Below are 27,842 nucleotides of genomic sequence, written 5' to 3'. Positions count from 1 at the left end.
AAAAAGTTGGCCTTAGGGTTTTAATGTATACAGAAGGCAAATTACTGGTTGATAGAATCCATAGATCTTTGATGGAGAGAAATTTCAAAGTTTAAGCAGTTAAAATGACCAAACAAAATTAAAGAATTTTACTCTTGGTTTCTAGAATGTACTTAGCAACTGTATTGGATAAAGAAATCTATGGAAATTAATTTATATAACATTATCATTTTTATTATATTTTTCTATCCAAAGATGTGCTATGAATGTTATTGGGGATAAGTTACTTGCCTAGAGTCACACAGCTAGGAAGTGTTTAGTGTCTAAGGCCAAATTTGAACTCCTGTCCCCCTGACCTCAGGGCTGGTACTCTAGTCTAGCTCCCCCACAAAATGATTTTTCAAAATCATTTTTTGGCTATACCATTTCTCTGTTCTAAAAATCTCAGTGGTTCCCCATTACCTTTAGGATCAAATAAAAACTCTGTATGGCATTTAAAGCCCTTTGCAATCTTTTTTCAATCAACTTCTCCAGTTTTATTATTTGTTACTCCATTTGATTTAGTCAATTGTCTGGATAAATTGACTTAATTGATAATCCTCACACAGGGCACTACATTTTCTAACTCTGAACATTTGCATTGGCTATCTTCCAAATCTGAAATGCATCATCCTCACTTCCGCTTCTTAAAAATTTTGGTTGCAAACTGTGCATACCCTTTGATCCAGCAGTGTTTCTACTGGACTTATACCCCAAAGAGATACTAAAGAAGGGAAAGGGACCTGTATGTGCCAAAATATTTGTGGCAGCCCTGTTTGTAGTGGCTAGAAGCTGGAAAATGAATGGATGCCCATCAATTGGAGAATGGTTGAGTAAATTGTGGTATATGAACGTTATGGAATATTATTGTTCTGTAAGAAATAACCAACAGAATGATTACAGAGAGGACTGGTGAGACTTAGATGAACTGATGCTAAGTGAAATGAACAGAACCAGGAGATCATTATATACCTCAACAATGATACTGTTTGAGGATGTATTCTGATGGAAGTGGGTCTCTTCGATAAAGAGAGCTAATTCAGTTTCAATTGATCAAAGATGGGCAGAAGCAGCTACACCCAAAGAAAGAACACTGGGAGATGAATATAAACTGCTTGCATTTTTGTTTTTCTTCCCGGATTATTTATACCTTCTGAATTCAATTCTCCGTGTGCAACAAGAAAACTGTTTGGTTCTGCACACATATATTGTATCCAGGATATACTGTAACCTATTCAACATGAAAAGGATTGCTTGCCATCTGGGGGAGGGGGTGGAGAGAGGGAGGGGAAAAATCAGAACAGAAGTGAATGCAAGGGATAACATTGTAAAAAATTACCCTGGCATGAGTTCTATCAATAAAAAGTTATTTAAAAAAAAATTCTGGCTGCCTTCAAAAATCAAATAATGTGACTTCTACCTGTGAGGAAATTAAATGAGTATTTGATTGCTAAATTCAATAACTACTTCTCAATATTCATGTGCCATGACTTCTCTGTAACCTTTGACATTTTTGATGACCCTCTTCTTGATATTCTTTTCTCCCTAAATTTTCAGGACATCACTGTCTCCTAGTTCTCTTTATACCAATCCTTCTCACCTTCCTTTACTGGATTGTCTTTCAGATAATAACCTTTAACCATAGACGTCTCACAGGGTTCTGGCCCAGACTCTCTTTTTCTTCCTCTATACTGCTTCACTTGGTGTTCACATAAAATCCATAACGTGATTTCAATTGTTTTTACTAATTATTTAATTAGTGTCTATGCTATTGATTCTCAAATCTATCTCTCCTGCCCTAACTTGTCTGCTGAACTCCACCTGCCTTTCAGTCCAGAACATTTTAAACTTAATGTATCCAAAACTGAACTAATTTTCACCAGGCTGAAACTCTCCCAATATTTTATTTTCTCTGTTATTGTAGAAAAATAAGCCATTTTCCTAACTCTCAGGTTCAAAATCTTGATTCATTGTCAATTTTTTTACTATCTTTCAATCCCTATATCCCTATATCCAATAGGGTATATATCCTATATACCCTATATCCAACTGGTTGCCAAGGCCTGTCACTTTCACCTTTGTGGTCTTTTCCATTTCTCTGACATCACCCCGACCCAGACCTTCATCACCTTATGCTTGTTCTATTGTAAATGTCTATTTATGTGTCTTACTGTCTCAAGTCTCCCCACACGTCAATTCATTCCTTATTCAACCACAGAAGTGTGTTTTTTTCCCCTAATGTGCAAGTCCAACCATATAACCCCAGCCACTACCACTCAATCAACTCTTATAGATCCTTCCAGGAGCTCTCTCCAAGGAACAAATAAAAAATTATCTGTTTGTCTTTTAAAGCTACCTCCTTACATTTCCCATCTTCGTATATATTATACATCTTGTATTCTTTAATCCAGTGACAATTGATCTCCTGGCTGTTCCATAAATTAGACATTCCATCTATGGGCTTCAGGAATTTTCTCTGGTTGTTCTCCATATCTGTAATACTTTCTTTCCTCACTTCCATCTACTGTCTTCTCAGGCTTGATTTAACTATTAATTAAAAGCTCATCTACTACAGTAAGACTTTCCTAAGTCTTTTTGACTCAAATCCTTTCCCTCTATTTTTTTTCCTATTTATCTTGGTATATATCTTTTTAATTTACATTTGTTTGCTTGTCTATTCCTTGTGATCTCCTTGTGGGTAGGGATTGACTTTGGGGCAGCAAGTACTTAATTAATGTTTATAGATTGACTTGCTGGGAAAACTAGAGAGTAGAACAGCAGAAATGAGTTTTAGATTATCTTATATCACATATCAAAATAAGTTCTAAATAGATAACTAAATTAAATATATAAGGCCCCATTGTTAAACCAAAATAATACAAAACTAAGCATTAGAATGGGATAGCTTTTAAATGTGTGGCTTTAGGAAAGTTTAACACACAAAAAAAGTTATAGAGAGAAAGGAAATAGATAATTTTGGTTAGGAAAGAGTAGAAAATTTTTGAAGAAACAAAATCCATGTAACTAGAATAAGATACATTATCTGTTGCAAAGAAAACAACAAACTTTTATCAATCTTATCTGATAAAATCCTGGTTGTTATATAATATATATGTTTCCAAAGTATTAGTACAATTTAAAATTTTAATAGCATAAGTGAATTAAGGAACTGACACAAACACAAAAGATCTAAAACTGTTCACCAAAAGACAAATTATGAAAGAACACAAATTATCAATAATCATTTGGAAGATGGGTCCAAATCACTAAAAATAAGACAAATACAAAATTTAAAAAATTTTTGAGTTTTTTCCAGATAGCTATCAAATTTACAAAGATGATATAAAATTGAAATAATTTATGTTGGAGAAATGCCTAATACTTCAGTTGGTAGAATTATTGATTGGTCCAACCATTGAAGGAAAAAAAATCACTGAATTTTTCATACTTTTGACTTAGTGGACTCATGTGCACATATCCTAAAAGAGATCATCGAAAATTTCTGCATGTAGCAAATATTAACAATAATACTTCTTTTGATAATAAAAAAATGGAAATAAAATGGTTGCCAATAGATTGGGTATTCTCTATACAAATAATAGCATACAAATATAATAAAGTATTATTTTGCTCTAGGAAGTTAAAAAAATAAAGAATTTATACAAACATGAAAAAATTGTGATTAACTTATACAGAGTGAAGCAAACAGAATGAAAAGTATGATATATTCAATCTAGGAATCAAATCATTAAATATTTATAAACACCTAGCATGTGCCTGACATTGTACTAAGTGCTGCACTGGAACAATATAAATTAAAACAACACTGAAAAACAGTCAAATGGATTCTATTGATCATTCTTGTTCATAGCAGATGATGAAACATATATCCCTCCCCTCAATAGGGAGTTGATGGACTGGAAATTTGTCATACATTGTCATTTTTTTAAACTGATTTTCTTTTTTTTCTCCTCTTGTTACAAGGGAGGCAATTTACTTTGTTATAGTAACAAACAATATTATTGACACTTTAACAAAAAGAAGTTAATATACAAACTGTAAAGATAGGATTTATATCTTCATGTAAGATGATGTTTTTATTTTTGTTTCAGAATGTTAAAACTGTTTTATTGATAGTTACTAGGTTTGGAACAATAAATAAGAATTAAGGGTATAAAGTATAGTAAAATGTTTTATCTTGAGTCACAACAACCGAGTTAAAATACTTCCTCTGATTTTTACAACCTGTATGATCCTAAGCAAGACATTTAACCCCTCTGTGCTTTTGTTTCCTCATGAATGAAATGAAGTTTATATTAGATGACTTTTAAGATCCCTTCTAGCTCTTGATACATGATTTTGTGAACCTATGCCAGGTGAATAAGGAAAGTGGGAGAAAACACATGTAATCAGCCAAATTATTTCAATGTTAATCCTGAAATATTTGCACTCACATAGAGAAAATCTACCATCAGGTTAGACAGATCTTCTACAGATAAAAAGATGAGAATTATATAGGAAAAATGAGAAGGTATGAAAGCTTTGTGAACTAAAGAGCCATAAGGTCACAGATCACTGTAGTATGAATGTGTTAACAGCAAAATCCCATGTATTCAATTGTCTCATACCTGTATACTGTTTCCTGTTTTCCTTCCCACTCACATTTATCGGTTACCCTAGCAACCTCTCAAACTGCTGTTTTGTCTTTGTAAAGGAAGCTTCCAAACCATGAGTCTAAACAAGCTTCTGCAGACTAGCCAAACCATGAATTAATAAATTGGCAGAGAAGAATAGTGTTGTACAACCTCTCCCAGATTCACACCTGCCAGCTTTCTATGTAAATATAGCTCAAAGTTTTTGGCAACATTTGGATTTGGATTGACAGAAGTTTTTTTGCACTTGAGTAATATTCTACTTGGTGCTCATTGGTGTCAGGAAAAGAACCCTGGCCAGATTATTCATTTTAAATGCTTCTTTTCCCCTTTTAATGTTTGGTAGTTCTCATTTTTACTATTTCATCAACATTTGTTGTTGCTGTTCAGCACTTTTTCAATCATGTTTGACACTTTTTTACTCTATTTGGGGGTTTCTCAGAAAAAATATGTTGAAGTGGTTTGCTATTTCTTTCTCCAACTCATTTTATAGATGAGGAAAATGAAGCAAGCAGGGTTAAGTGACTTGCCCAGAGTCACATACTAGTAAATATTTGACTAGATTTGAACTTATGGAGATGAATTTTACTAACTTCTCTCTACTGTATCACCTAGTTTCCTTTCTACAAAACTTAGATTTTGCTAAACTTTTTCAATATCTTCATGTTTCATTTCACTGGGCATCTTTTATTGTTTGTTTATTTTGGGGAGAAAATGCAATTTCAAATATAATGTTCACAATTGGTTCTTGTGTGCAAAGGTATAAAAATATTTCTTTTTACTTTTTTAAAAAATAATTCCATTTTAAAGTCAAAAAGCAGTGGAAAGCATAGCAAAATGATCAAGGAATATGACATGTCAAAGAGTATAATAAACTGCAGAGCATTTATATATCCTTTGGGTAGGCACTAAGGAGCTAAAATCTCCAGCTGAAAATGGAGTTGCCAGCAGAGGATCCTACATTAGAAAAGTGTGCCCTGCAGATTTAGCATAGAACAATAACACAGTATGTAGGATAGTGAATGTGTCAAATTCCATCTGATGAGATTCAACTCAGCAAACATCAATTAAATTTTTACTTCATATAAGGTATTAAAATGTCAGAAAGGAAAAGAGAGGAAAGGGTTTTGATCCTAGATTTTATTGTTATCCCAAAGTACCTGTGAGGAAATTACCTTTACCAAAGCATATTGACAGCTATTCCTCAATTTATCTTAGCTCATTATGGAGAGCCCTTGATGACTCACAGAGAGCATGTGTCAGAGGAAGGGCTTGAACTCAAGTCTGTTCTTTATCCACCACATTACAATACTTCACTGGTACTAAGAATAAAAAGTGAAAAATAAAATATCCCTTGCCCTTGAGTTTACCTTCTGATGTAATGACATACCATAAAACCTTTGCATAAGATCATATTTTATAAATGATTCATATTATTGTTCTGTAAGAAATGACCAGCAGGATGAATACAGAGAGGACTGGCGAGACTTACATGAACTGATGCTAAGTGAAATGAGCAGAACTAGGAGATCATTAAACACTTCGACAACAATATTGTATGAGGACATATTTTGATGGAAGTGGATTTCTTTGACAAAGAGACCTGAGTTTCAATTGATAAATGACGGACAGAAGCAGCTACACCCAAAGAAAGAACACTGGGAAACGAATGGGAACTATCTGCATTTTTGTTTTTCTTCCCGGGTTATTTATACCTTCTGAATCCAATTCTCCCTGTGCAACAAGAGAACTGTTCGGTTCTGCAAACATATATTGTATCTAGGATATACTGCAACATATCCAACATATATAGGACTACTTGCCATCTAGGGGAGGGGGTGGAGGGAGGGAGGGGAAAAATCGGAACAGAAATGAGTGCAAGGGATAATGTTGTAAAAAAAATTACCCTGGCATGGATTCTGTCAATATAAAGTAATTATTAAATAAAAATTTAAAAAAAAATAAATGATTCATGAAAACTTTTTTCTATTAACTGCTGTAAAATGACTTTAACATTTATTGCATATGTTTTGGTAGAGGAACAAAGAGGCATGATCCCACATAAGTGGAGAGGCCCAGGTAAGGAGAGGGGCCTGCCATAGCCTGCCTCCAGTGTAAGCAGAATTGACATCTCTAGCATCTTGTTCTTCAATTCTTTTCCAAGGGAGGCTTTCATTTCTACAACAAGGAAAACAGGAGGTTGAGGCTGGATGCCTCTCTTCAGAGAGATGGTGTACTAGGCTGGAAGTATATTTCTGCTCTGTTAAATGTTCGTCTAGGGAATATGGTCAGAGTTGAGCTAAATTTTTAATCACTGCATTTTGGAAGGAAATGGAACTTCAAGTTCTACATCCAAAGCTAAACTCCTTTCCCATCTGATACTTTAGAGGGCCAGAATCTGGAAAAGTATACTTGAAACAAAGTACCCAACGTAAGCACCCTGTCTCTTATGCTGTTGGTATTGCAAAAGTAAATCCTGAAAAGGTGTCTACTACAACATGGATAAAAGACAGATGACCAAAAGATTTATAATGGGTTACATCTATTTGGCAAATTTCATTGAGTCTCAAACAATGAGGGTTTTTCCCTGGAGGAAGCACAGGAGCATGGAAAGGAAAGCAAGCTGTACAGGCTTTTACTATGCTCCTAGCTTCTTCTTTTGTTATCCCAAATTGCAAAATAAAGCTTGAGCAGCCAGATGATATTTCGAATGAGATTCTTGGGCTGCCTGAAATAAACAAGTATTGGCTACCATGCTAAGAAGTCTATCTGCCTTTGAATTTCCATAAAAATAGGATCTGAAAGTCCACTATGAGAGTAGACATGCAAGATATAAATCATACCCGGATGCTTTTTCACTTGCTCTTGAAGTTCCTTAAAGAGCGGATATATATTGAGAGTTACAAATTTTATTTGGGCTGTGGCAATTCTTTGTACCACACTACTGAATAAGCTGAATCAGATATTATATTTATATCTCCTGGATAATAAATAAGAGATAGCATGATGGCATACAATTCATTCTGCTAAGTGGACTGAAAAGGAGTTTTGACTACTCTTTATAGTTAAGTCATGAGAGCATATGGCACAAATGTCATGTTTGGATGCATCTGTAAAGAGAAACCTGTAAGAGAAACCTTAGAAATCTTTTCTCAAAAATTCATTGCCAATTATGTAATAGTCTGCTTATCTTTAATGGAGACCTGTGTATAAAATTTGGAGCTATGGCCAATAAAATTTGTCACTCTGGGATGGTTTCACAGTATATTAATTTGTGCATTGGTATAAAATGTGTATATCTTGTCTGGTCTTATCCTAGATAATTGTACTGCTTGGTTAATGGCCTTTAATAAAATTCTAGCCACAAGCACTGGGTAAGGAATAAGGCTTTGTTCTAGTTGTGCTGGGAGGTTCACCTATTCTATCACACTATCTCCTTGATGAAGGACTGCTGTGGGTGCCTCTTTTGTAGCAAAAACTGATATTTCCAAGGTTTTTGAGTAACTCTTTCAACTACATTGCATAAATCCAGTTCAACTTCTCTCAAAGACTCTTGAGCTGTAAGCTGGCATGGTGAGTTTAAAGCACTGTCTCCCCTTAAAATGTCATATAATGATTGCAATTGATAGGTAGTTAAGCCCAACATGGATACATCCATTGGATATCTCCTATCAGTTTCTGAAAGTAATTTACAGTGTTCAACTTCTCTGTTCTTAAAGAAAATTTTTGTATTGTAAGCACCTTAGGATATACTTCATATCTTAAATAATGAAAAGGAATGTGTCCTTGAATTTTTTCTAGAGCTACATGCAATTTGTAGTTCCTTAGTGTTTCTATGATTTTTTTTGTAGACATGCTTCTAACATTTGCACACCCCAATATATCATCCATGTCAGGGGTCCTCAAACTATAGCCCACAGGCCAGATGCAGCAGCTGAAGACATTTATCCCCCTCACCCAGGGCTACGAAGTTTCTTTATTTAAAGGCCCACAAAACAAAGTTTTTGTTTTTACTACAGTCTGGCCCTTCAACAGTCTGAGGGATGGTGAACTGGCCTCCTATTAAAAAAAAGCTTGACAATCCCTGATCCATGTAATGTAACAGCATAACTTTTGGAAATGCTTTTCTTGCTGGAGTAAGAGCAGAAGCAACATACATTTGACACATAGTAGGGTTATGTTTCAATCCCTGCTGCAAAACTGTCCATTGATATCTTTTATAAGGTTCAGCTAAATTAATGCTGGCTCAGAGCCTCCTTATCCAGAGGGATGGAATAGAAACAGTCCTTAATATCTGTAATCCAAAGAGGCCATTCTTCGGGCAACTGAGTAGAAGATGGAAGCCTAGGCTGAAGAGTTCCCATAGTTTCCATCTGTTTATTTACTTTTCTTGAATCAGTCAACATTCTCTACTTTCCAGATTTCTTTTTTACAAAAAATACAGGGGAATTCCAAGGATTTAGAAAAGATTATAAGTGTCCTTAGTCAAGTTGCTCTTGTACTATATCTAATAAGGCCTGAATTTTTTTCACTTGCTAAGGGCCACTATTCTACCCACACAGGTGTATCAGTTTTCCATTGAATGGGAATAAGTGAGAGTGCAGGCAGGCCTTCAATAGCAGCCCTGCTTTTTAAGCCAAAGTACTCATTTGTAATACTAACTGCTCTACGATGTCTCTTATCATAGATTGATAGGGATTTTTTTCAATTACAAAAGGAATAAAAACTCCCATTTTACCTTCAAATATCTATCTCAAAGGGGTAGCACTAACTTTAGCTGCTATTGATCCTCCTATGCCAGACATATAGGTGTCTGCCTTAATCTTTGGCAAATGACTGGGCCAACTGTCACTTCTAATGACTGTATGATCTGCACCTATGTCTACCAACTTTTCAATGGTATGCCATTTACATAGATAGTGAACATAGGGCAATCAGCTGTAACAGTTGCATTTCAGAATATTCCTGGAATCTGTTGATGAGAGTCAAAATTTGGGTAAATATCACCAAATTGTCTGTTCGGAGTCTGAATCAGTAAATCTGATGCTACTACTTCTCCTGGTTGATAAGTCAGACATTGTCTACCTGTATTAGTGACTGGGATATAGCTACACATTCCCCAGTTTCCCACATCAGTGTATGGATGGATACTGTTTCATAAGCACTCTTATGAGGTGAAATGCTCAAGCCTACTGTGCCTGGAGGCAAAAGATCCATAGGCTATACAGGGTCAGATTTCATCTCTCCAGAGTATATTTCTGTAATCCCAGCTGCATATAACTCCATTCCCCCAATTATAATCTCTTTCCCCCATCAGATTTCTTCTTGAATGATTAGTCATGTAATTCCCTTTCTCCCATCAGATTGTTTCTCAGATGATTAACTATGCCGGAGTCCCAAACTACTAAAAACTCTCTGGGTGTAATATTGGCTGCCATCATGCCCCAAGTGTTTTTTGCCTGGGGCCCTGGAGCTGGGCCCCGCTTCCCATTTCCCAGAGTCATTCTACATTCTGATACCCAATGGAAGCCTCTGTTGCTTTTTGGACATGGGATTTTGGGTTCTGTTCTCCCACTGTATCTTTTCTACCAACACTGAATTTTTAGATGCCCTACTTTACCACATCAAAAGCATTGACAAGAATCTCTGGAAGTCCCTTGCCAAAAGGGACCCTCCCATATTCAGATCTTGAGAATTCTGCTTCATACCTGGATATAAAAGGCATTTGCACCCTGTGTGGCACAGCATCTTATGATCTCATCTAAAGGAGTATCCTAGTCTAATTCTTCTACAAACTTCATTAGCTTTTTCTTTAGCAAGTTGTCTTATCATAATTTCTGTTGTTATATTTTCACCAATAGTTCATATGACAGTTGTCTGCAGATGTCCCATGAAATCAGCAAAGGGTTCATTTGGACTTTGGGCCATTTTCGTGAAGGATTTCCCTCTATCTTTTCTTCTTTGGAGGTACTCCATGCTTTGATAGCAGCAGAAGCAATTTGTTCATATGCTGCTACAGGGTAATTAATCTGTGCGAAAATGTCTACATAGGGATCTAAACTTGATAGTTAATCAAAGGTGACTGCTATATTAACTCCAGGTTGCCTATTTCTATCTATCTCTAGAGAAATAACTGGTAAATCTGAATATAGATTAAATCATATTTTTCCCACTTTTTCTTATTGTATGTGTGCATGTTTGAGTGTATATGTATTTGTAGCAGGAGGATTTCTTTTGCAACATAGCTAATAAAAATATGCTTTCCATGACTTTACATATAAATCAATATCATGTTTTCTGCCTTTCTCAAGGAGTGAAGGAGGAGCAGAAAGGCAGAAGATAAATTAGAACCAAAATTTTAAAAATGGATGTTAAAAATTTCAAATGGTGTTTAACAAAATAAATAAAAATATAATAAAATATTAACAACATTATATTTTGAAACTAAGTCAATATGAGACCCACAGTAATTTTTATGTAGGAATTAGTGGCTCCCATTGCTATTTGAATTTAATACTATTACTATAGATTTCTCAGAATGTTTTTAAAACATAAAATAAAATACTTGAATCATTGAATAATATACTCTATTCAAATATACTAATCAAAAGTAATTTATTTGAATTCCATGAATTCTGTTTAGAACCCTTCTCTTGTTAATCAAAGAGCAGCTAGGTGATACAGGGCATAAGAGTACTACTGGGCTTGAAGTTAGAAAGACTCTTCTTCCTGAGCTTAAAACTAGTTTCAGACACTAGCTGTATGATTCTGGGCAAATAATTTTGCCCTGTTTACCTCAGTTTCCTCATCTATAAAACTGGAGAAATAAATAGTAAACTATTCCAGTTTTTTGTTTTTTTTTTTGCCAAGAAATCCCCAAATGGAGTCACAAAAAGTCAAACATGACTGAAAAGACTGAACAATAATAAACTGATAAATAGGTGTAATTACTTTGTTTTCCTTAGAAAGCACAAGATAAAATAAAAATTTTCTTACATCCTTAAATACTGTTTATCTCATCTATGAAACTTCAATCTTTAATTGAATGTTTTTTTTTAATTAAATTGAAAACACTTTGAGGATACAGATCATATGATATTTATATTCAGATGTTCTTCAGTATCTACTGCAGTGTCTTGGATATAGTAACTACATGACAAATAAATCAATCAAGTTAAACTAAAATTGCTTGTTGAGTATGAATGTGGTATCCTAGTAAAACTTCCCCCCAAAAGTTAAATGTATGTATCACACTAAAGCCTTTTGCTTTAGACCAATAATACCATTAATAAGGATATTATCCCTTTGATTTATCCTTTGCTAATTTATTGTTGGTAGTGCGGAAGCTAACCAGAATTGAATGTTATTGTGAAGGTACCTTTTTGATGGTATCCAGCATGGACCGCCCTCCTTGCCAGGGCTTAGAGTTCTTCCTGATACATGTCAAACTTGCCATGCTATGCCACTTCCGGTCTTCTAACTTCTTGTGAAAAGCATTGGCAAGCAAAAGCACCGTATCATATATGTAAAGGTTTGAGATCTGAAAAAAATAATTACACATTGTTCATTAAACTTGATGATATTTACTTGTCCTTAGACCTATGGAGAATTCAGAGCCTTAGAGTATGTCCTATAGCTCAACTTAATGATTTATTTGGTTAAAGAAGCAAAATCCTTCTTTTGGTTGGATTTTTAAAAATCAGTGTAGTGATTGAAAATTAGCTTTTATTTGATTTTATGCTTCAGTTTGTGTACCTACCTATTTATTTGTGTAATAAAATGTGGAAGGGGAGAAAAGGAAGTGTTCAATATCAGACTTCAGAAAGGCATTACTTCCTGAAAATATTGCAATCTAAGTGTTTCAAAAATTCATTTTCTAAGAAATTCAAATTTAGATGGTATTTGGATTTCAGATATATAGAAGAAGCATACTTTTGCATATGACATAAATATAGGGAATAGATCTGTGTGTATGGTCTTGTTTATGGTAAAGAAAGAAAAACATGACTTATAGATTAAAACAGAATTGGAAAAAAACACTTTTCAAGTAACATACTATGTCAACTGATTGAACAATAATAGATTTTTATTCTTCTATATGAAATAGATATTTATTTGAACCAATTTCTATTGAGTTTTTAACCTGAATTACTACCAAGGACTATAAACTAGTTACAGAAAAGTTATCCTTTTCAAAATATATTATAAACTACTTGGAAACTCTAGAAATAGCAGGCATCCAATTCCAGAAAGAAAGAAAAAATACTTAGATCATTAGGCCCCCAAACAAAAAGAAAAACCTAAAACAAAATAAAAAATGAAGATTAGTGTAGCCAAGAAAATGGATTGCCCTGAAGTAATTTATTTTTTATTTTTTCATATTCACTAGAAGATTTACTTATCGATGCTCTTATAGAACATAACAAAGCAAATACATGGATTGTTCTTACCAAGTTGGTAGCAGAATATTGGTGTGGTTTTACCCCCTGCTCTGAATAAGGCTGCATCTGCAGAACCAGTGTGATTTAGTGCTATTTCATGTGCAAAAGCATACTTCTAAATTTTTAGGGCTGTATAGGTGACATGTGCAGTGCATTGTGACATCTCTTACCATTCATTAATAATACATCTTCAATTCCTTATATTTGTTGAGCACTCTAATCTTTGTATAGCAGTTTTGGTTCAGAATTTGACAAATGAACTTTCCTTCTTTATCTAGACAGAGCCTAACAACCATCCATTTTGAAACATAAGATCAACTCTTATATTAGAAGTATTAAGATTAACTTCCCAATATAACTATAAAGAGACTAGCTCCTTATTCCATAACTTGTTTTACAGAGAATGAATCTGAAAAATCTGACTAATTTATTCATTTTCCCCAATTCATAATTGACAAAGGCGCTTCCAGAAAGCTAATACAATAAGGTCACTAAGATAAAATCAGTCATCTGAGATTAGAGAAGCAAAGGTTTCGCTTTATTAAAATTACATTTTTTTCCTAAGACCTACCAGGTATGTTAATATCAGAGCTAGAAAGCATTTGAAATAATTCTCTCAGATGAATAAAAATTAATTTAGTGTCAGATCAATGACCCTGTACTGGATCTTAAATGAACAAAGGCCAGCCATCATTAAATATACCATTTGCCCATAATCATACAAAGTAAAATACTTCATAGATAATTCACATTCCTCTAAATCTTTCTTTTACCACTTTCCAGTTTTTTGGATAATATCTTACCCATTAAACTCAAATCAATTAAGCAAGCATTATTTAACATCTAGTATATTCCAAGCAATGTGATAGGAGCATATAATGACAAATATATGTCAAAAAAGACTAAACAATCCCCCTGATGCTAAGAAACTTAAATTCTAGTATTGAAGGGGACCAATATGTAGAAAGACATGAAAAGTTAAAAAAAATGAAGTCTTTTTTTAATACAAGATTCTAGACAAATGATCTGCTTAAATTCACAGGATAGAGAGAACACTTTGAAGTGAAGCTTCCTCATGTGATATTCCCTCTTTTGTCTGTCTTTACTCAAGCACTATCTCATACTTGGAATGAACTCCATTCCATGCCTCTTTGAAATGTTTTTCAAAGTTCAGCTTTCATTAGCTTCTATATGAGGTCTTTCCTCATCCTCCTAAGCTTCTATTGCCAATCCTGACTCATTTATTCCTTAAATGTGTGCCTATTTTTTCTTTCCATAGAATATGTTTCTTGAGGATGTGAACTGTTTTATTTTTGTCTTTGTATCCCAGTGTATAATGCTTTAAGTACTTTAAAAATGTTCATTATTTGATTGAGAGCATAGGGTACTGATGAAGTGACTGTTCACTTAACTATTCATTTTTGATCACTATTTAGCATGTTATCTGCTAATCTAATATTACTATTTTTCTTCAGAAAAACCCTCCTTTTGCCAATTAAGGAACTAAACTAAACTAATTCCCTGGGGTTGGAATACAACTGGGGTCAGAGAGATGGAACTGATGATTTGTTGACTACATTTCCTCTGTTGGGATGCGACTATATTTCCTCTGCAAAACAGAAGAACCATTGTCAATCCTCTTGTCCAATTCTACCCACTCATCATGAAATCTTGCCCTTTCTGATTACAGATTTGGATATGAAACCATTACAGGGATTCATTCCTGGTCCCCATCTTTCCTACCAATGCATGAAGCCCTTTACAGCCACTGTCGAAGAAGACTTGTAGAGGAGGGGTATTCCTTTCTGTATCTTACTAGCCTGCAGTTGAAGATGGCAGTAGTTATGAGAAAAGCTGATAAGCCTTAAATTTGGGTGGAAAATTTGGAAAAAAGTTAAAAGTGTTTTACATTTGAAAGACAAATACATACATACATACATATACATATCAAAGCAAAAAAAAAAGGATCAGGAGCAACCAAATATGACAGGCAGGCAGAGGACAGGGAATGAATAATCAGATATTGGTAGAGGTAGTTCTTGGCACTAACATGATCCTCTCCAACTGAAGTAAAATATTAAATATTTTCCATTATTGAATATGACCATAAATTATTTTGAGCTGCATAGAATATAAGGCACAAACTAGTTAGTCTATGAATATTATGATGTTAATGTTGGAAATGATACTGGGATACATGTAACATATTTTCTAGTGTGTTTCAAAGTAGATCATTAAATAAAACAAGTTAGCTTTCATATTTAATATGTGATGATTTTCTTGCATCCTAATTGTTAATGACTATAGCCTGCTTTTTTCTTTCTTGTTGATATTTGGCCTTTTAGTAACAATTAGATCATTTCCCAAAGTTATCCATTTAATCTGAACAGTATTATCTGTATTAGTAGATAAGGATATACCCTCTGTAGTCCTAAACCAACTCAACTTCAAAGTGTTAATTTTACATTCTTGTAAATTAATAGAATCTTCACCTTTAAAGGAGTTTAGATTAACTAGTCTAGCTTTTTATTCAATATAGAAATCCTTTCTACAGTATTTGAAACAGATAGGCATAAGGCTCTGGTTGAGTTCTTCATTAAGGAATAGAGAAGAAAGACTGACTCCATGATAGGCAGTTATAAATTTTATAAAGATTTTCCTTATGCATAATTAAAACATGGTCATGTAACATGAAGTTTTGGTTAAAAAAAGTTAAAAGATTGTCTCCCAGATCACATAATATTTCTTATGTCTTCCTCTCCTGTTCTTTCCCCTCCCCTTTTCTCCTCTCCACTTTCTCATTTTCTCTCCTTTCCATTCCATTCCCCTTTTTCCTCTCCCCACTTTTCCCTTCACTCCTATCTCTATCTTTCTCTTCTCCTTCCCTTCCCATTCTGTTGACTAGAAAAGTAAGTTTAATTTACTAGTGATGTTGATCTTAAATATTAGTAACCGTGGCAATGATTTAGTATAATACCAATTAATTAAACAAAAAAAGAAAGATTAAAAAAACCCCACAAAACAGTCTAAATTATCCCACTGTTTGATGAATATACCCTAATTCATAATTTTACTCATCAAAAAGAATGTTTTTACATATGCAGTTAGGTAGGATAGAGAGCTGGGTAGATGGATAGAGAGGTGGGTAGGATAGAAAACCAGGTAGATGGGTAGAGAGTTGGGCTTTGAAAGAAGGCTCATCTTCCTGAGTTCAAATCTGGCCTCAGACATTTATTAGCTATATGACTTGGGGCATATAATTTAAAAACTATTTGTCTCAGTTTCTCTTTTATAAAATGAACTGGAGAATAAAATGACAAACCACTCCAGTATCTTTGCCAAGAAATCATCAAATGTTGTCACAAAATGCCTAAAACTACTGAACAGAAACAAAATTTCTATGTAATGTCATAGAACAAATTCAATTTTTTTTTTAACAAACTCTTCTTAAATCAGCATTAGCAGTTTACAAATTGTTAAGAATTGTTCAGGAGACTTACTTAACAACCAAATATTCCAATGCTACTCTGAAAGTTCAATCAATCAGTTGATTAATAAACATTTATTAAGCATCAATTATATGCCAGACACTGTGTTATACTCATTCAATAGTTGTCTGTCAATATGGTACTCAGAGAAGGTTATGTAGACATATAAAATATACCTCCATATTTTGGGAGAATGGGTCTTTGGGATCACATAATGTTGAAGATATTCGATGGTTTCCACGGAAACATCGTTGACTTATATTCTGGGGGACTGGAAATGTCTGCCGAATAATTGTTAACCTTCCAATTGACCTTCTCACTAGCTCTTGTACATCAGCATCATTTATTTCCTACAAGATAAAAAGATAAGATGAGCAAAAGGAAGTCATGAAGCATTTTCTGAAGTTTTAAAAAATATTTTTATTGTAACATGTATTTGATGTATTTGTTTAACCTATTTGTTAATGAACACCTATGTGCTCATTAAAATGGCTGATATTCACAGATATATTATGTGCTTTAATTATAAATGCCTAAATAATCTTAAAAGGAAAATTTTGACTCATATTTATTTCCTTTAATATGAACTTAACATTTATTATGATAAATAACCATAATAAATAATAATAATAATACTTTTTAGAATATTTGTATAAAGAAATGTCTATACTGGATTTGGAAAAAAAGGACATGAGGCCACATCCTTTCTTACTGATCCATGTGACTTCATTTAAGTCATTTAATGTCTCAAGGCCTAAAATGAGGGGGGACCCTTAAGTTTCTTTGTGGGTAGTCATAAAAGTCCGTCTAGTCCTAAGATTCTTTTAAGTCTTAGCCCTATGATTCTTGGAGTCAAGAAAACTTAGATTTAAATCCTGAAACAATATGTTTCTGAAACAGATATGTGATCCTGGGTAAGTGACTTACTCATTCAATATCATCAGACAATCCTACATGACATTACATAACAGAAGAATTGTTATTTGAATCAGTGGAGAGAATTTTCATACTAAGTGATATGGTGAAATTACAGCACAGGACGATTTTTAAAAGCAGATGAATAAATAAAAGATACAGTTCAGAAAATTGTTAGTGATCATGATGAGATAATTATTTGAAATCACCTTTAATGACATTAACAACCATGTCTCTCAAGGTACTTCCAGTATTCAGAAAGATGGGTATATTAAAGTGGAACAGTATATTATTCTTTAAAAATAAAAAAAAATGAAGATTCTGAACTGTAACATGCAAACTAAACTTGAAAAATGAATTTCATTTCTTATTTCCATATTAAAATTACATAACTGATGAAAGTAGCTAAAAGTTTAAATTTGATTCAAAGGAAAAATTACTTGAATTTTTTTTTTGTTTTAGACAAAGTTGCCATAATTATTTCTAAGAAACCTTGTTAAACATTTCTGTTTTCTAAGTAATAAATAAAATGTAAAAAACAAAACAAACAAAAAAAAAATCAAAAACAAAAACAAAAAAACCTCCAAAGAAATGTAGCAGTGTGGTCTTAATAGGAAAAAAAATATAACTGTGATAAGAACACTGACTGAATTTGGGAATCTGAAGGTAAAATCATCATGAATATGTGTGCCAAATGAAGCTTATTCTGAATAATAGCTTTTCTTTAGATTTGGAACAGTCTCTAAGTCTCACTCTCCCTATCTTCCCCTCAACCTATTTCAATTATTTGACTTGAAGCAGCAAAGGATGGGGAAGAAATAAAATACTGGAGTAAGCATGTAACTCTATGACTGGTCTAATTGTAATCTGACAGAATGAAAATGATCAGAAGAAAAAGCAGTCTCCTAAGTAGTCTAATCTAAAGACTTTTGTGCTTCCTAAATTCTACTTTTGGATGCCTTTTGAAACCAATGAGCCTTGGAGGTTTGTTTATCATTAATCAGAATAGATTTTCACAGAAACACAAAGAAAAGGTTTCAATACTAGATAGCTCTGCCAATATATTTTGAACTGCAATGAGCATTTTTCAGGCTTTACTAAAAGCTTATAACAGAAAAAAGAGAAAGCTCCACATTATTGTTTTTCCTGCAAAGTCTGAAGAAGATGCTCACAGTTGTGAATTTTAATTTATTTTTTCTAATAAAGCAATCACACTTTGTTCTTTCTCATTGTATGTCCTCATTGTATGTCAGCTTGAGAATTCATCCTTTTTATGATCTTTACAAAATACAGATTTTCTGCAAGCAAAATAACACCTGGCATCAATGCTGTCCAATGTAATATCCTGTATTTCTGGTTGATTTATCCTTAATGTACCATAGATAATGGTTTTTCTCAGTTTATAATGCTGCCATTTCCTTTAGACTAGATTATTTCACTATCCACCTCCTCCCCTAAATTCTTATTTTACCAAAACATCATCACTAGAACCAACAACAACCCCACAGCAACCAGTCTTTTAAACAATGTTCTTATTTTGCACTCATAAAATATTACAATGCTTTTACTGATTCCATTTTAAGCCCTCTTTTACTAGAAGCCTTGTGCAAGGAAAGTAAGAGTTAATATGTAATCAGTATCTAATTAGTTTTCTAGTATATATTTTGCTTTCTGAGATTGAAGATAGAGTTTGAAAGCACTTCAGATATCATATAGTCCCCTTTCTATCACCTTCTACAGATAAAATAAGGCACACACACACACATACACACACAAACACACACACACACACACACACACACACACACACAAACAGGTAAAGTGATTCACTCAGGGTCATAGACTGTCTGCCAGATTCCAAAATATAATGCTTTCTAGAACTCTCAAAAGGCAGTGTAAGATTGAGCCTATAAAAATGTAAAGCCAAGCTTGCTGAGAAGAGATCTTGGTTTGTCTTATGTGTTTATCAAATATTTTTTACCAATATTTTTTCCAGTCTGGATATTTTAAATATTATAATACTAGATTTTGGTTTTGTTATATAAATAGGGTATTTTAAGTATGGTTGATCAATTAATATGCATTAAAAGATGGAGCCAAGATGGTGGAGTAAAGGCAGGAACTTGCCCACTACTCCAATTTCTTTTAAATAATGACTCTAAACAAATTGTAGAGCAATAGAACATCCAAAAAGATGGAGGATAATATTTTCCAACCAAAGGCAACTTAGAAACTCAGAAGAAAAGGTCTATGCCAGTAGCGTGCAGTTCTGGGACAAGACATGCTATCACAGCCCCAGAGCAAGCCCCAACCCCAGCTCTGGCCCTGGCTGACCTCTGAATCAGCAGCAATACTGGTGACTTCCAGACTTCTCAGTCCAAAGACACGAATGAGGACCAGGAAGTTCAGCAGAATCCCAGCACAGGCATGGCCCAGGCCATCCCCAGGTCATGCCCAGACCCCAGCATCAATAATGTAGAACCTCTGAATCAAAAGCAGTGCTGGAGACTTCTAGACCTCTTAGCCTAGGGACACCGGGGAGGACTCAGAAGGTCATTGGAGATGGTCTATGGCAACAAGCGGGATTCTAGTGTGCAATCCCAGCACAGTCCCTGTCAGTGGAATCCAACTCTACTCAGTTCAGTAGATCTTACATCTACAGAGGGGCAAGGACATACCTAACAGCTCTATGGAAGAAAAGAGTATTTATGGTCAAATTTCTAGAAGGATTTCTGAAAACAGCCATACAAAACCCCTGAAGCTTGGGGCCGTGTACCCTCTAATCTGTTCACAGGATAGCTACTCTTCATATAGCTAGCTATCTCTGCTCTGCAGAGGAAACTGGAAACTTCCTTGCCCTGAAGGCAGACCCTAAAGGCTTTTTAAAAAATGAGTAAAATAGCCAAAAGGACCATCAATAGCTTTTATACAGAAAGAGAGCAGGTTTTCAACCCCAAGGAGACTAGTAGCAGACAGTCTCCAGACAAAACCTCAAAGAGGAATGCAACCTGGACCCCAACACACAAGGCTCTCCTAGGAGAAATTATAAAAAATCCTAAAAGAGAGCTAAAAGAAAAATGGGAAAAGGAAAGAGAAGCTCTGCAAGAGAGTACAGAGAAGGCTTATAACTCACTTAGAGAAAAAGTTGATAAAGTGGAAAAAGAAAATAATTTCCTGAAATGTGACTTGGAAAAGGTAAAGAACTCCCAGGAAAGTAGAATTTGTAAACTGGAAAAAGAAAATAACTTAGTAAAAAAATAATAATAATAATGAAGTGGAAAAAAAATTCCATAGAGTAAAACAACTCATTTAAAAACTCAATTGGACATATATGAAAAGAAGTTAAAAAAAAAAAGCAAATGAAGAAAATAACTCATTAAAAATTAGAACTGAACAAATAGAAATGAATGATTCATTGAGATATCAAGAATCAGTCAAGCAAAACCAAAAAAATGAAAAAGTAGAAAAAAAATTAAATATCTACTTGAAAAAACAACAGACTTGGAAAACAGATTTAGGAAAGATAATCTGAGGATTATTGGACTTCCTGAAAATTATGTGATAAAAGATCCCAGATACTATTTTACAGGAAACCATCAAAGAGAACTGCCCAGATATAATAGAATCAGAAGGTAAAATAGGCATTGAAAGAATTCATCAAACACCTTCCAAAAAAAAAAAAAAAACCTAAAATAAAATAAAAACTCTAAGGAATATTGTGGCTAAATTTCAGAACTATCAGACTAAGGAAAAAATAAAACAATTCAAATACCAAGGAGCCACAATAAGGTTCACTCAAGATCTAGCTTCTTCCATATTAAAAGATTGAAGCACCTGGAATCTGGTATTCTGAAAGGCAAAAGAACTTGGAATGCAGCCAAGAATAAACTACCCAGCTAAACTGAGTATTTTCTTCCAGAGAAGAAGATGGGACATTTAATGAAACAGATGAATTCCATTTGTTTCTGATGAAAAAAAAAAAAAAACAGAATTAAACAAAAAAAATTTGACCTCCAAATATAGGACTCAAAAGAAGCAGAAACTACACACCTGTCATATTGGCTAGAATGACAGGGAAACATAATGGGGAATGTTGGAGGGGATCAGGGACACTGATACATTGTTGGTGGAATTGTGAACACATCCAGCCATTCTGGAGAGCAATTTGGAACTATGCTCAAAAAGTTATCAAACTGTGCATACCCTTTGATCCAGCAGTGTTTCTACTGGGCTTATACCCCAAAGAGATACTAAAAAAGGGAAAGGGACCTGTATGTGCCAAAATGTTTGTGGCAGCCCTGTTTGTAGTGGCTAGAAGCTGGAAAATGAAAGGATTCCCATCAATTGGAGAATGGTTGAGTAAATTGTGGTATATGAATGTTATGGAATATTATGGTTCTGTAAGGAATGACCAGCAGGATGAATACAGAGAGGACTGGCGAGACTTACATGAACTGATGCTGAGTGAAATGAGCAGAACCAGGAGATCATTATATACCTCAACAACGATAGGATGTATTCTGATGGAAGTGGACCTCTTTGATAAAGAGAGCCTTAATTGATCAAAGATGGACAGAAGCAGCTACACCCAAAGAACACTGGGAAATGAATATAAACTGCTTGCATTTTTGTTTTTCTTCCCGGGTTATTTATACCTTCTGAATTCAATTCTCCCTGTGCAACAAGAAAACTGTTCGGTTCTGCACACATATTGTATCTAGGATATACTGCAACCCATTCAACATGTAAAGGACTCTTGCCATCTGGGGGAAAGGATGGAGGGAGGGAGGGGAAAAATCGGAACAGAAGTGAATGCAAAGGATAATGCTATAAAAAATTACCCTGGCATGCGTTCTATCAATAAAAAGTTATTAAAAAAAAGAGAGAGAGAAGCAGAAAAAGGTAAAAAGAACTCTTGAAAACTACATTTCTGTTATGGATATACATAAAGAGTATACGTATAATTTGAATTTTACTTATATACCATAAAAAAAGGAAGTAGAAATGGAAAGGGGATAGTATCAGAAAAAGGGAAAAGAGGTAATAAGAAACTAGGTCCCATGAAGAGGCAAAGGAAACATACCATATCTGAGGAAATGTAGAGGGAGGAACATTACATGAATCTTACTCTCATCAGAGTTGGCTGGAAGAGAAAATAATTGACATATTTGGTTTACAGAGAAAGTTCTCTCACCTCATTAAAAAGTGGGAGAGGAAAAGGGAAAAGGAAAAGAGTAATAAGAGAAAGGTAAAAGAAAGGGTAAGAGATTCAAAGGGGGTAGGAGGCATTCTAAAGAGGAAGAGCTGCATGAGGCAAGTAGTGGCCATAACTTTAATACTGGGGAAGGGTGGAAGGAGGGCAATAAAAAGAAAAGCATAATGTGGGGATAATAAGATGGCAGGAAATACAGAATTAGTAATTTTAACCATAAATGTGAATGGGATGAACTCTTCCATAAAACAGAGGTGGATAGCAGGCAGGATAAAAAGCCAGAAACCTAAAATATGTTCCTTACAGGAAACACATTTAAAACAGGAAGACACATAGAGAGTAAAAGTAAAAGGCTGGAGTAGAATTTATTATGCTTCAGGTGAAGTCAAAAAATCAGGGGTAGCCATCCTTATCTCAGATCAAGCAAAAGCAAAAATTGGTCTAATTAAAAGAGGTAAGAGTAGCATAGACAATGAAGCAATATCAATATTAAACATATATGCACCAAGTGGTGTAGCATCTAACTTCCTAAAGGAGAAGTTAAGAGAGTTGACATAGAAATAGACAGCAAAACTATAATAGTGGGAGATCTCAACCTGGTCCTCTCAGAATTAGATAAATCAAATCACAAAACAAATAAGAAAGAAGTTAAAGAGGTAAATAGAATACTAGAAAAACTGGATATGATAGACCTTGGAGAAAACTGAATGGAGACAGAAAGGATTATACTTTCTTCTCATCAGTTCATGGAACCTATACAAAAATTGACCATATATTAGGACATAAAGACCTCAAAATTAAATGCAAGAAGGCAGAAATAGTAAATGCATTCTTTTCAGATCACAATGCAATAAAAACTACATTCAACAAAAAGTTAGGGGTAAATAGACCAAAAAGTAATTGGAAACTAAATAATCTCGTCTTAAAGAATGATTGGGTGAAACAGCAAATGATAGACACAATAATTTCACCCAAGAAAATGACAACGATGAGACATCATGCCAAATTTTGTGGAATGCAGCCCAAGCAGAAATTTCATATCTTTAGAGGCTTACTTGAATAAAATAGAGAAAGAGAAGATCAGTGAATTGGGCTTGCAATTTAAAAAGCTAGAAAAAGACCAAATTAAAAATCCCCAATTAAATACTAAACTTGAAATTCTAAAATTAAAAGAAGAAATGAATAATATTGAAAAGTAAAATAAAACTATGGAATTAATAAATAAAACTTAGTGTTGGTTTTATGGAAAAAACAATGAAATAGATAAACATTTGGTAAATCTGATTAGAAAAAAAGAAAGAAGAAAATTAAATTGTTAGTCTTAAAGATGAAAAAGGAGAATTTTACAGCAATGAAGAGGAAATTAGAGCAATAATAAGGAGTTGCTTTGACAAACTTTATACCAATAAATTTGATAACTAAGGGAAATGGATGACTACCTCCAAAAATATAAGCTTCCCAGATTAACAGAGGAAGAAATAATTGCTTAAATAGTCCCATTTCAGAAAAAGAAATAAAACAAGCTATTAATCAACTCCCTAAGAAAAAACCCCCAGGACCAGATGGATTTACATGTGAATTCTACCAAACATTTAAAGAACAATGAAATCCAATGCTATATAAATTATTTGAAAAAATAGGGAACGAAGGAGTCCTACCAAATTCCTTTTATAACACAGACATGGTACTGATACCTACACCAGATAGGTTGAAAACAAAGAAAGAAAATTACAGATCAATCTCCTTAATGAATACTGATGCTAAAATCTTAAATAAAATATTAGCAAAAAGACTACAGAAAATCATCCCCAGGATAATACGCCATGACCAAGTATGATTTATACTAGGAATACAGGACTAGTTCAATATTAGAAAAATTATTAGTATAGTTGGCCATATCAATAACCAAATTAACAAAAAACATCTCAATAGGCACAGAAGAAATATTTGATAAAATCCAACATCCATTCTTATTAAAAAACATTTGAGAGTATAGGAATAAATGGATTTTTCCTTAAAATAATCAGTAGCATCTATTTAAAACCACCAGTAAGCATCATATGTAATGGAGATAAACTGGAACCATTCCCGATAAGATCAGGAGTGAAACAAGGTTGTCCACTATCGCCATTACTATTCAATATTGTATTAGCCATGCTATCTTTGGCAATAATAGTTGAGAAAGAAATTAAAGTAATTGAAACCAAATTATCACTCTTTGCTGATGATATGATGGTATACTTAGAGAACCCCAGAGATTCTACTAAAAAGCTAATAGAAATAATCCATACCTATAGCAAAGTTGCAGGATACAAAATAAACCCACATAAGTCATCCCCATTCTTATATATCACTAACAAAACCCAACAGTTAGAGTTACAATGAGAAATTCCATTTAAAGTAATTACCAATAGTATAAAATATCTGGGAATCTATCTTCCAAGGGAAAATCAGGAACTATATGAGCAAAACTACAAAACACTTTCCACACAAATTAAGTCTGATCTAACCAATTGGAAAAAATATTAAATGCTCTCTGATAAGGAGAGCAAATATAATAAAGATGACAATATTAGCTAAACTAATCTATTTATTTAGAGCTATACAAATCAGACTCCCCAAAAACTATTTTAATGACCTGGAAAAAATAACAACAAAGTTCATATGGAAAAAAAAAAGTCAAGAATTTCAAGGGGACTAATGAAAAAAAAAAAATCAAAGGAAGGTGGCCTAGCTATACCAGATCTAAATCTATATTACAAAGCAGCAGTTACCAAAACCATTTGATATTGGCTAAGAAATAGACTAGTTGATCAGTAAAATAGGTTAGGTTCAAAGGACAAAATAGTCAATCACTTCAATAATCTAATGTTTGACAAACCCAAAGACCCCAGCTTTGGGGATAAGAAATCACTGTTTGACAAAAACTGCTGGGAAAATTGGAAATTAGTTTAGCAGAAACTAGGCATTGACCCACACTTAACAATGTAATAAGATCAAAATGGGTTCACAATCTAGGCATAAAGAATGAGATTATAAATAAATTAGAGGCACACAGGATAGTTTACCTCTCAGACCTGTGGAAGAGGAAGGAATTTATGACCAAAGAAGAACTAGAGATCATTATTGATCACAAAATAGAAAATTTTGATTATATCAAATTGAAAAGATTTTATACAAACAAAACTAATGCAGACAAGATTAGAAGGGAAAATTATCTGGGAAAACATTTTTATAGTCAAAGGTTCTGATAAAGGCCTCATTTCTAAAATATATAGAGAATTGACTCTAATTTATTAGAAATCAAGCCATTCTCCAATGGATATCAAAGGATATGAAGACAATTCTTAGGCAAAAATAATGAAACTATTTCTAGCCATATGAAAAGATTCTCCAAATCATTATTAATCAGAGAAATGCAAATTAAAACAATTCTGAGATACCACTACACACTTGTTCGATTGGCTAGAATGACAGGGAAAGATAATGTGGAATGTTGGAAGGGATGTGTAAAAACTGGGACACTGATACATTGTTGGTGGAATTGTGAATACATCCAGCCATTCTGGAGAGCAATTTGGAACTATGCTCAAAAAGTTATAAATCTGTGCATACTCTTTGATCCAGCAGTGTTACTACTGGGTTTATATCCCAAAGAGATCTCAAAGAAGGGAAATGGACCTGTATGTGCAAGAATGTTTGTGGCAACTCTCTTTTTAGTAGCCAGAAACTGGAAATTGAGTACACGCTCACCAATTGGAGAATGGCTAAATAAATTGTAGTATATGAATGTTATGGAATATTATTGTTTTATAAGAAATGACCAACAGGATGATTTCAGAAAGGCCTGGAGAGACTTACATGAACTGATGCTGAGTGAAATGACAATATTATATGATGATCAATTCTAAGGGACATGGCCCTCTTCAACAATGAGATGAACTAAATCAGTTCCAATAGAGCAGTAATGAATTGAACCAGCTACACCCAGCGAAAAAACTCTGGGAAATGATATGAACCACTACAAAGAATTCCTAATCCCTCTATTTTTGTCTGCCATCATTTTTGATTTCCTTCACAGGTTAATTGTACACTATTCCTAAGTCCGATTCTTTTTGTACAACAAAATAACTGTATGGATATATTGTATTTAACACATACTTTAACATATTTAACATATATTGGTCTGCCTGCCATCTGGGGGAGGGGGTAGGAGGAAGGAGGAGAAAAATTGGAACAAAAGGTTTTGCAATTGTCAATGCTGAAAAATTACCCATGCATATATCTTGTAAATAAAAACCTATAATAAAAAAATTCAAAAATAGTAAAAATTACCTTTCCACTTAAAAAAGGTTTCTGACTATTGAAAGTTATTATGGTGATAAGGAAGATGAAAACACACTCAGAAATTGATAACAAAGTCAAAGCTCCTATATCCAAAGACTCCAAGAAAAATAAGAAGTGGGCTTAAGCCATGGAAGAGCACAAATGGGAATTTGAAAATCCAGTAAGAGAGAGAGAGAAAGAAGAAAAATTAGGGAAAGAATTGAGAGAGGTGCAAAAGGAAACACAAAAAAAGCTGAGGAAAATAATGCCTTAAAAAGCAAAATTGCTCAATTGAGAAAGGAGGAAAATAATTCGTTAAAAAATAGATTTGAGCAAATAGAAGCTAATAACTTTATGAGAATTCAAGATACAATAAAGCAAAACTAAAAAAAAATAAACAATGTAGAAAAATTGAAATATGTCATTGGAAAAACAATTGACCTGGAAAATAGATCCTGGAGAGAAAATTTAAAAATCATTGGTCTATCTAAAAGTCATGATCAAAAAAATGAGTCTGATCATTGTCTTTCAAGAAATTATCAAGGAAAACTATCCTGATATTCTAGAACCAAAGGGTAAAACAGCAATTGAAAAAATCCACCAATCACTTCCTGAAAGAGAACCTAAAATGAAAACTTCCAGGAATATTATAACCAAATTCTGCAACTCCCTAGTCAAGGAGAAAATATTTATTGCAAGCAGCCAGAAAGAAACAATTCAAGTGTTGTGGAGCTTAGTCAGGATAATACAAGATTTAGCAGCTTTTTTATTGAAGTTCCAGAAGCCTTAG

At 33.7% G+C, this 27,842-nt stretch overlaps 1 protein-coding gene across 2 annotated transcripts in view; it reads right to left on the bottom strand.

Annotated features, from left to right (window-relative positions):
* Positions 1 to 27,842, bottom strand: part of GRID2 (glutamate ionotropic receptor delta type subunit 2) — a 1,896,723-nt gene that overhangs the window by 745,015 nt on the left and 1,123,866 nt on the right. For both annotated transcript variants that reach the window (XM_051967540.1, XM_051967541.1), the window contains exons 6-7: positions 16,776 to 16,949; positions 12,049 to 12,210 (exon numbers count right to left, since the gene is read on the bottom strand). In XM_051967540.1, the coding sequence (XP_051823500.1) occupies positions 12,049 to 12,210; positions 16,776 to 16,949 (336 nt within the window). The remainder of the gene's footprint in view (positions 1 to 12,048; positions 12,211 to 16,775; positions 16,950 to 27,842) is intronic.

This window comes from Antechinus flavipes, chromosome 6 (genome assembly GCF_016432865.1).
Source record: "Antechinus flavipes isolate AdamAnt ecotype Samford, QLD, Australia chromosome 6, AdamAnt_v2, whole genome shotgun sequence".
Taxonomy (NCBI): domain Eukaryota; kingdom Metazoa; phylum Chordata; class Mammalia; order Dasyuromorphia; family Dasyuridae; genus Antechinus; species Antechinus flavipes.
This window is presented reverse-complemented; position numbering and strand designations above follow the sequence as displayed.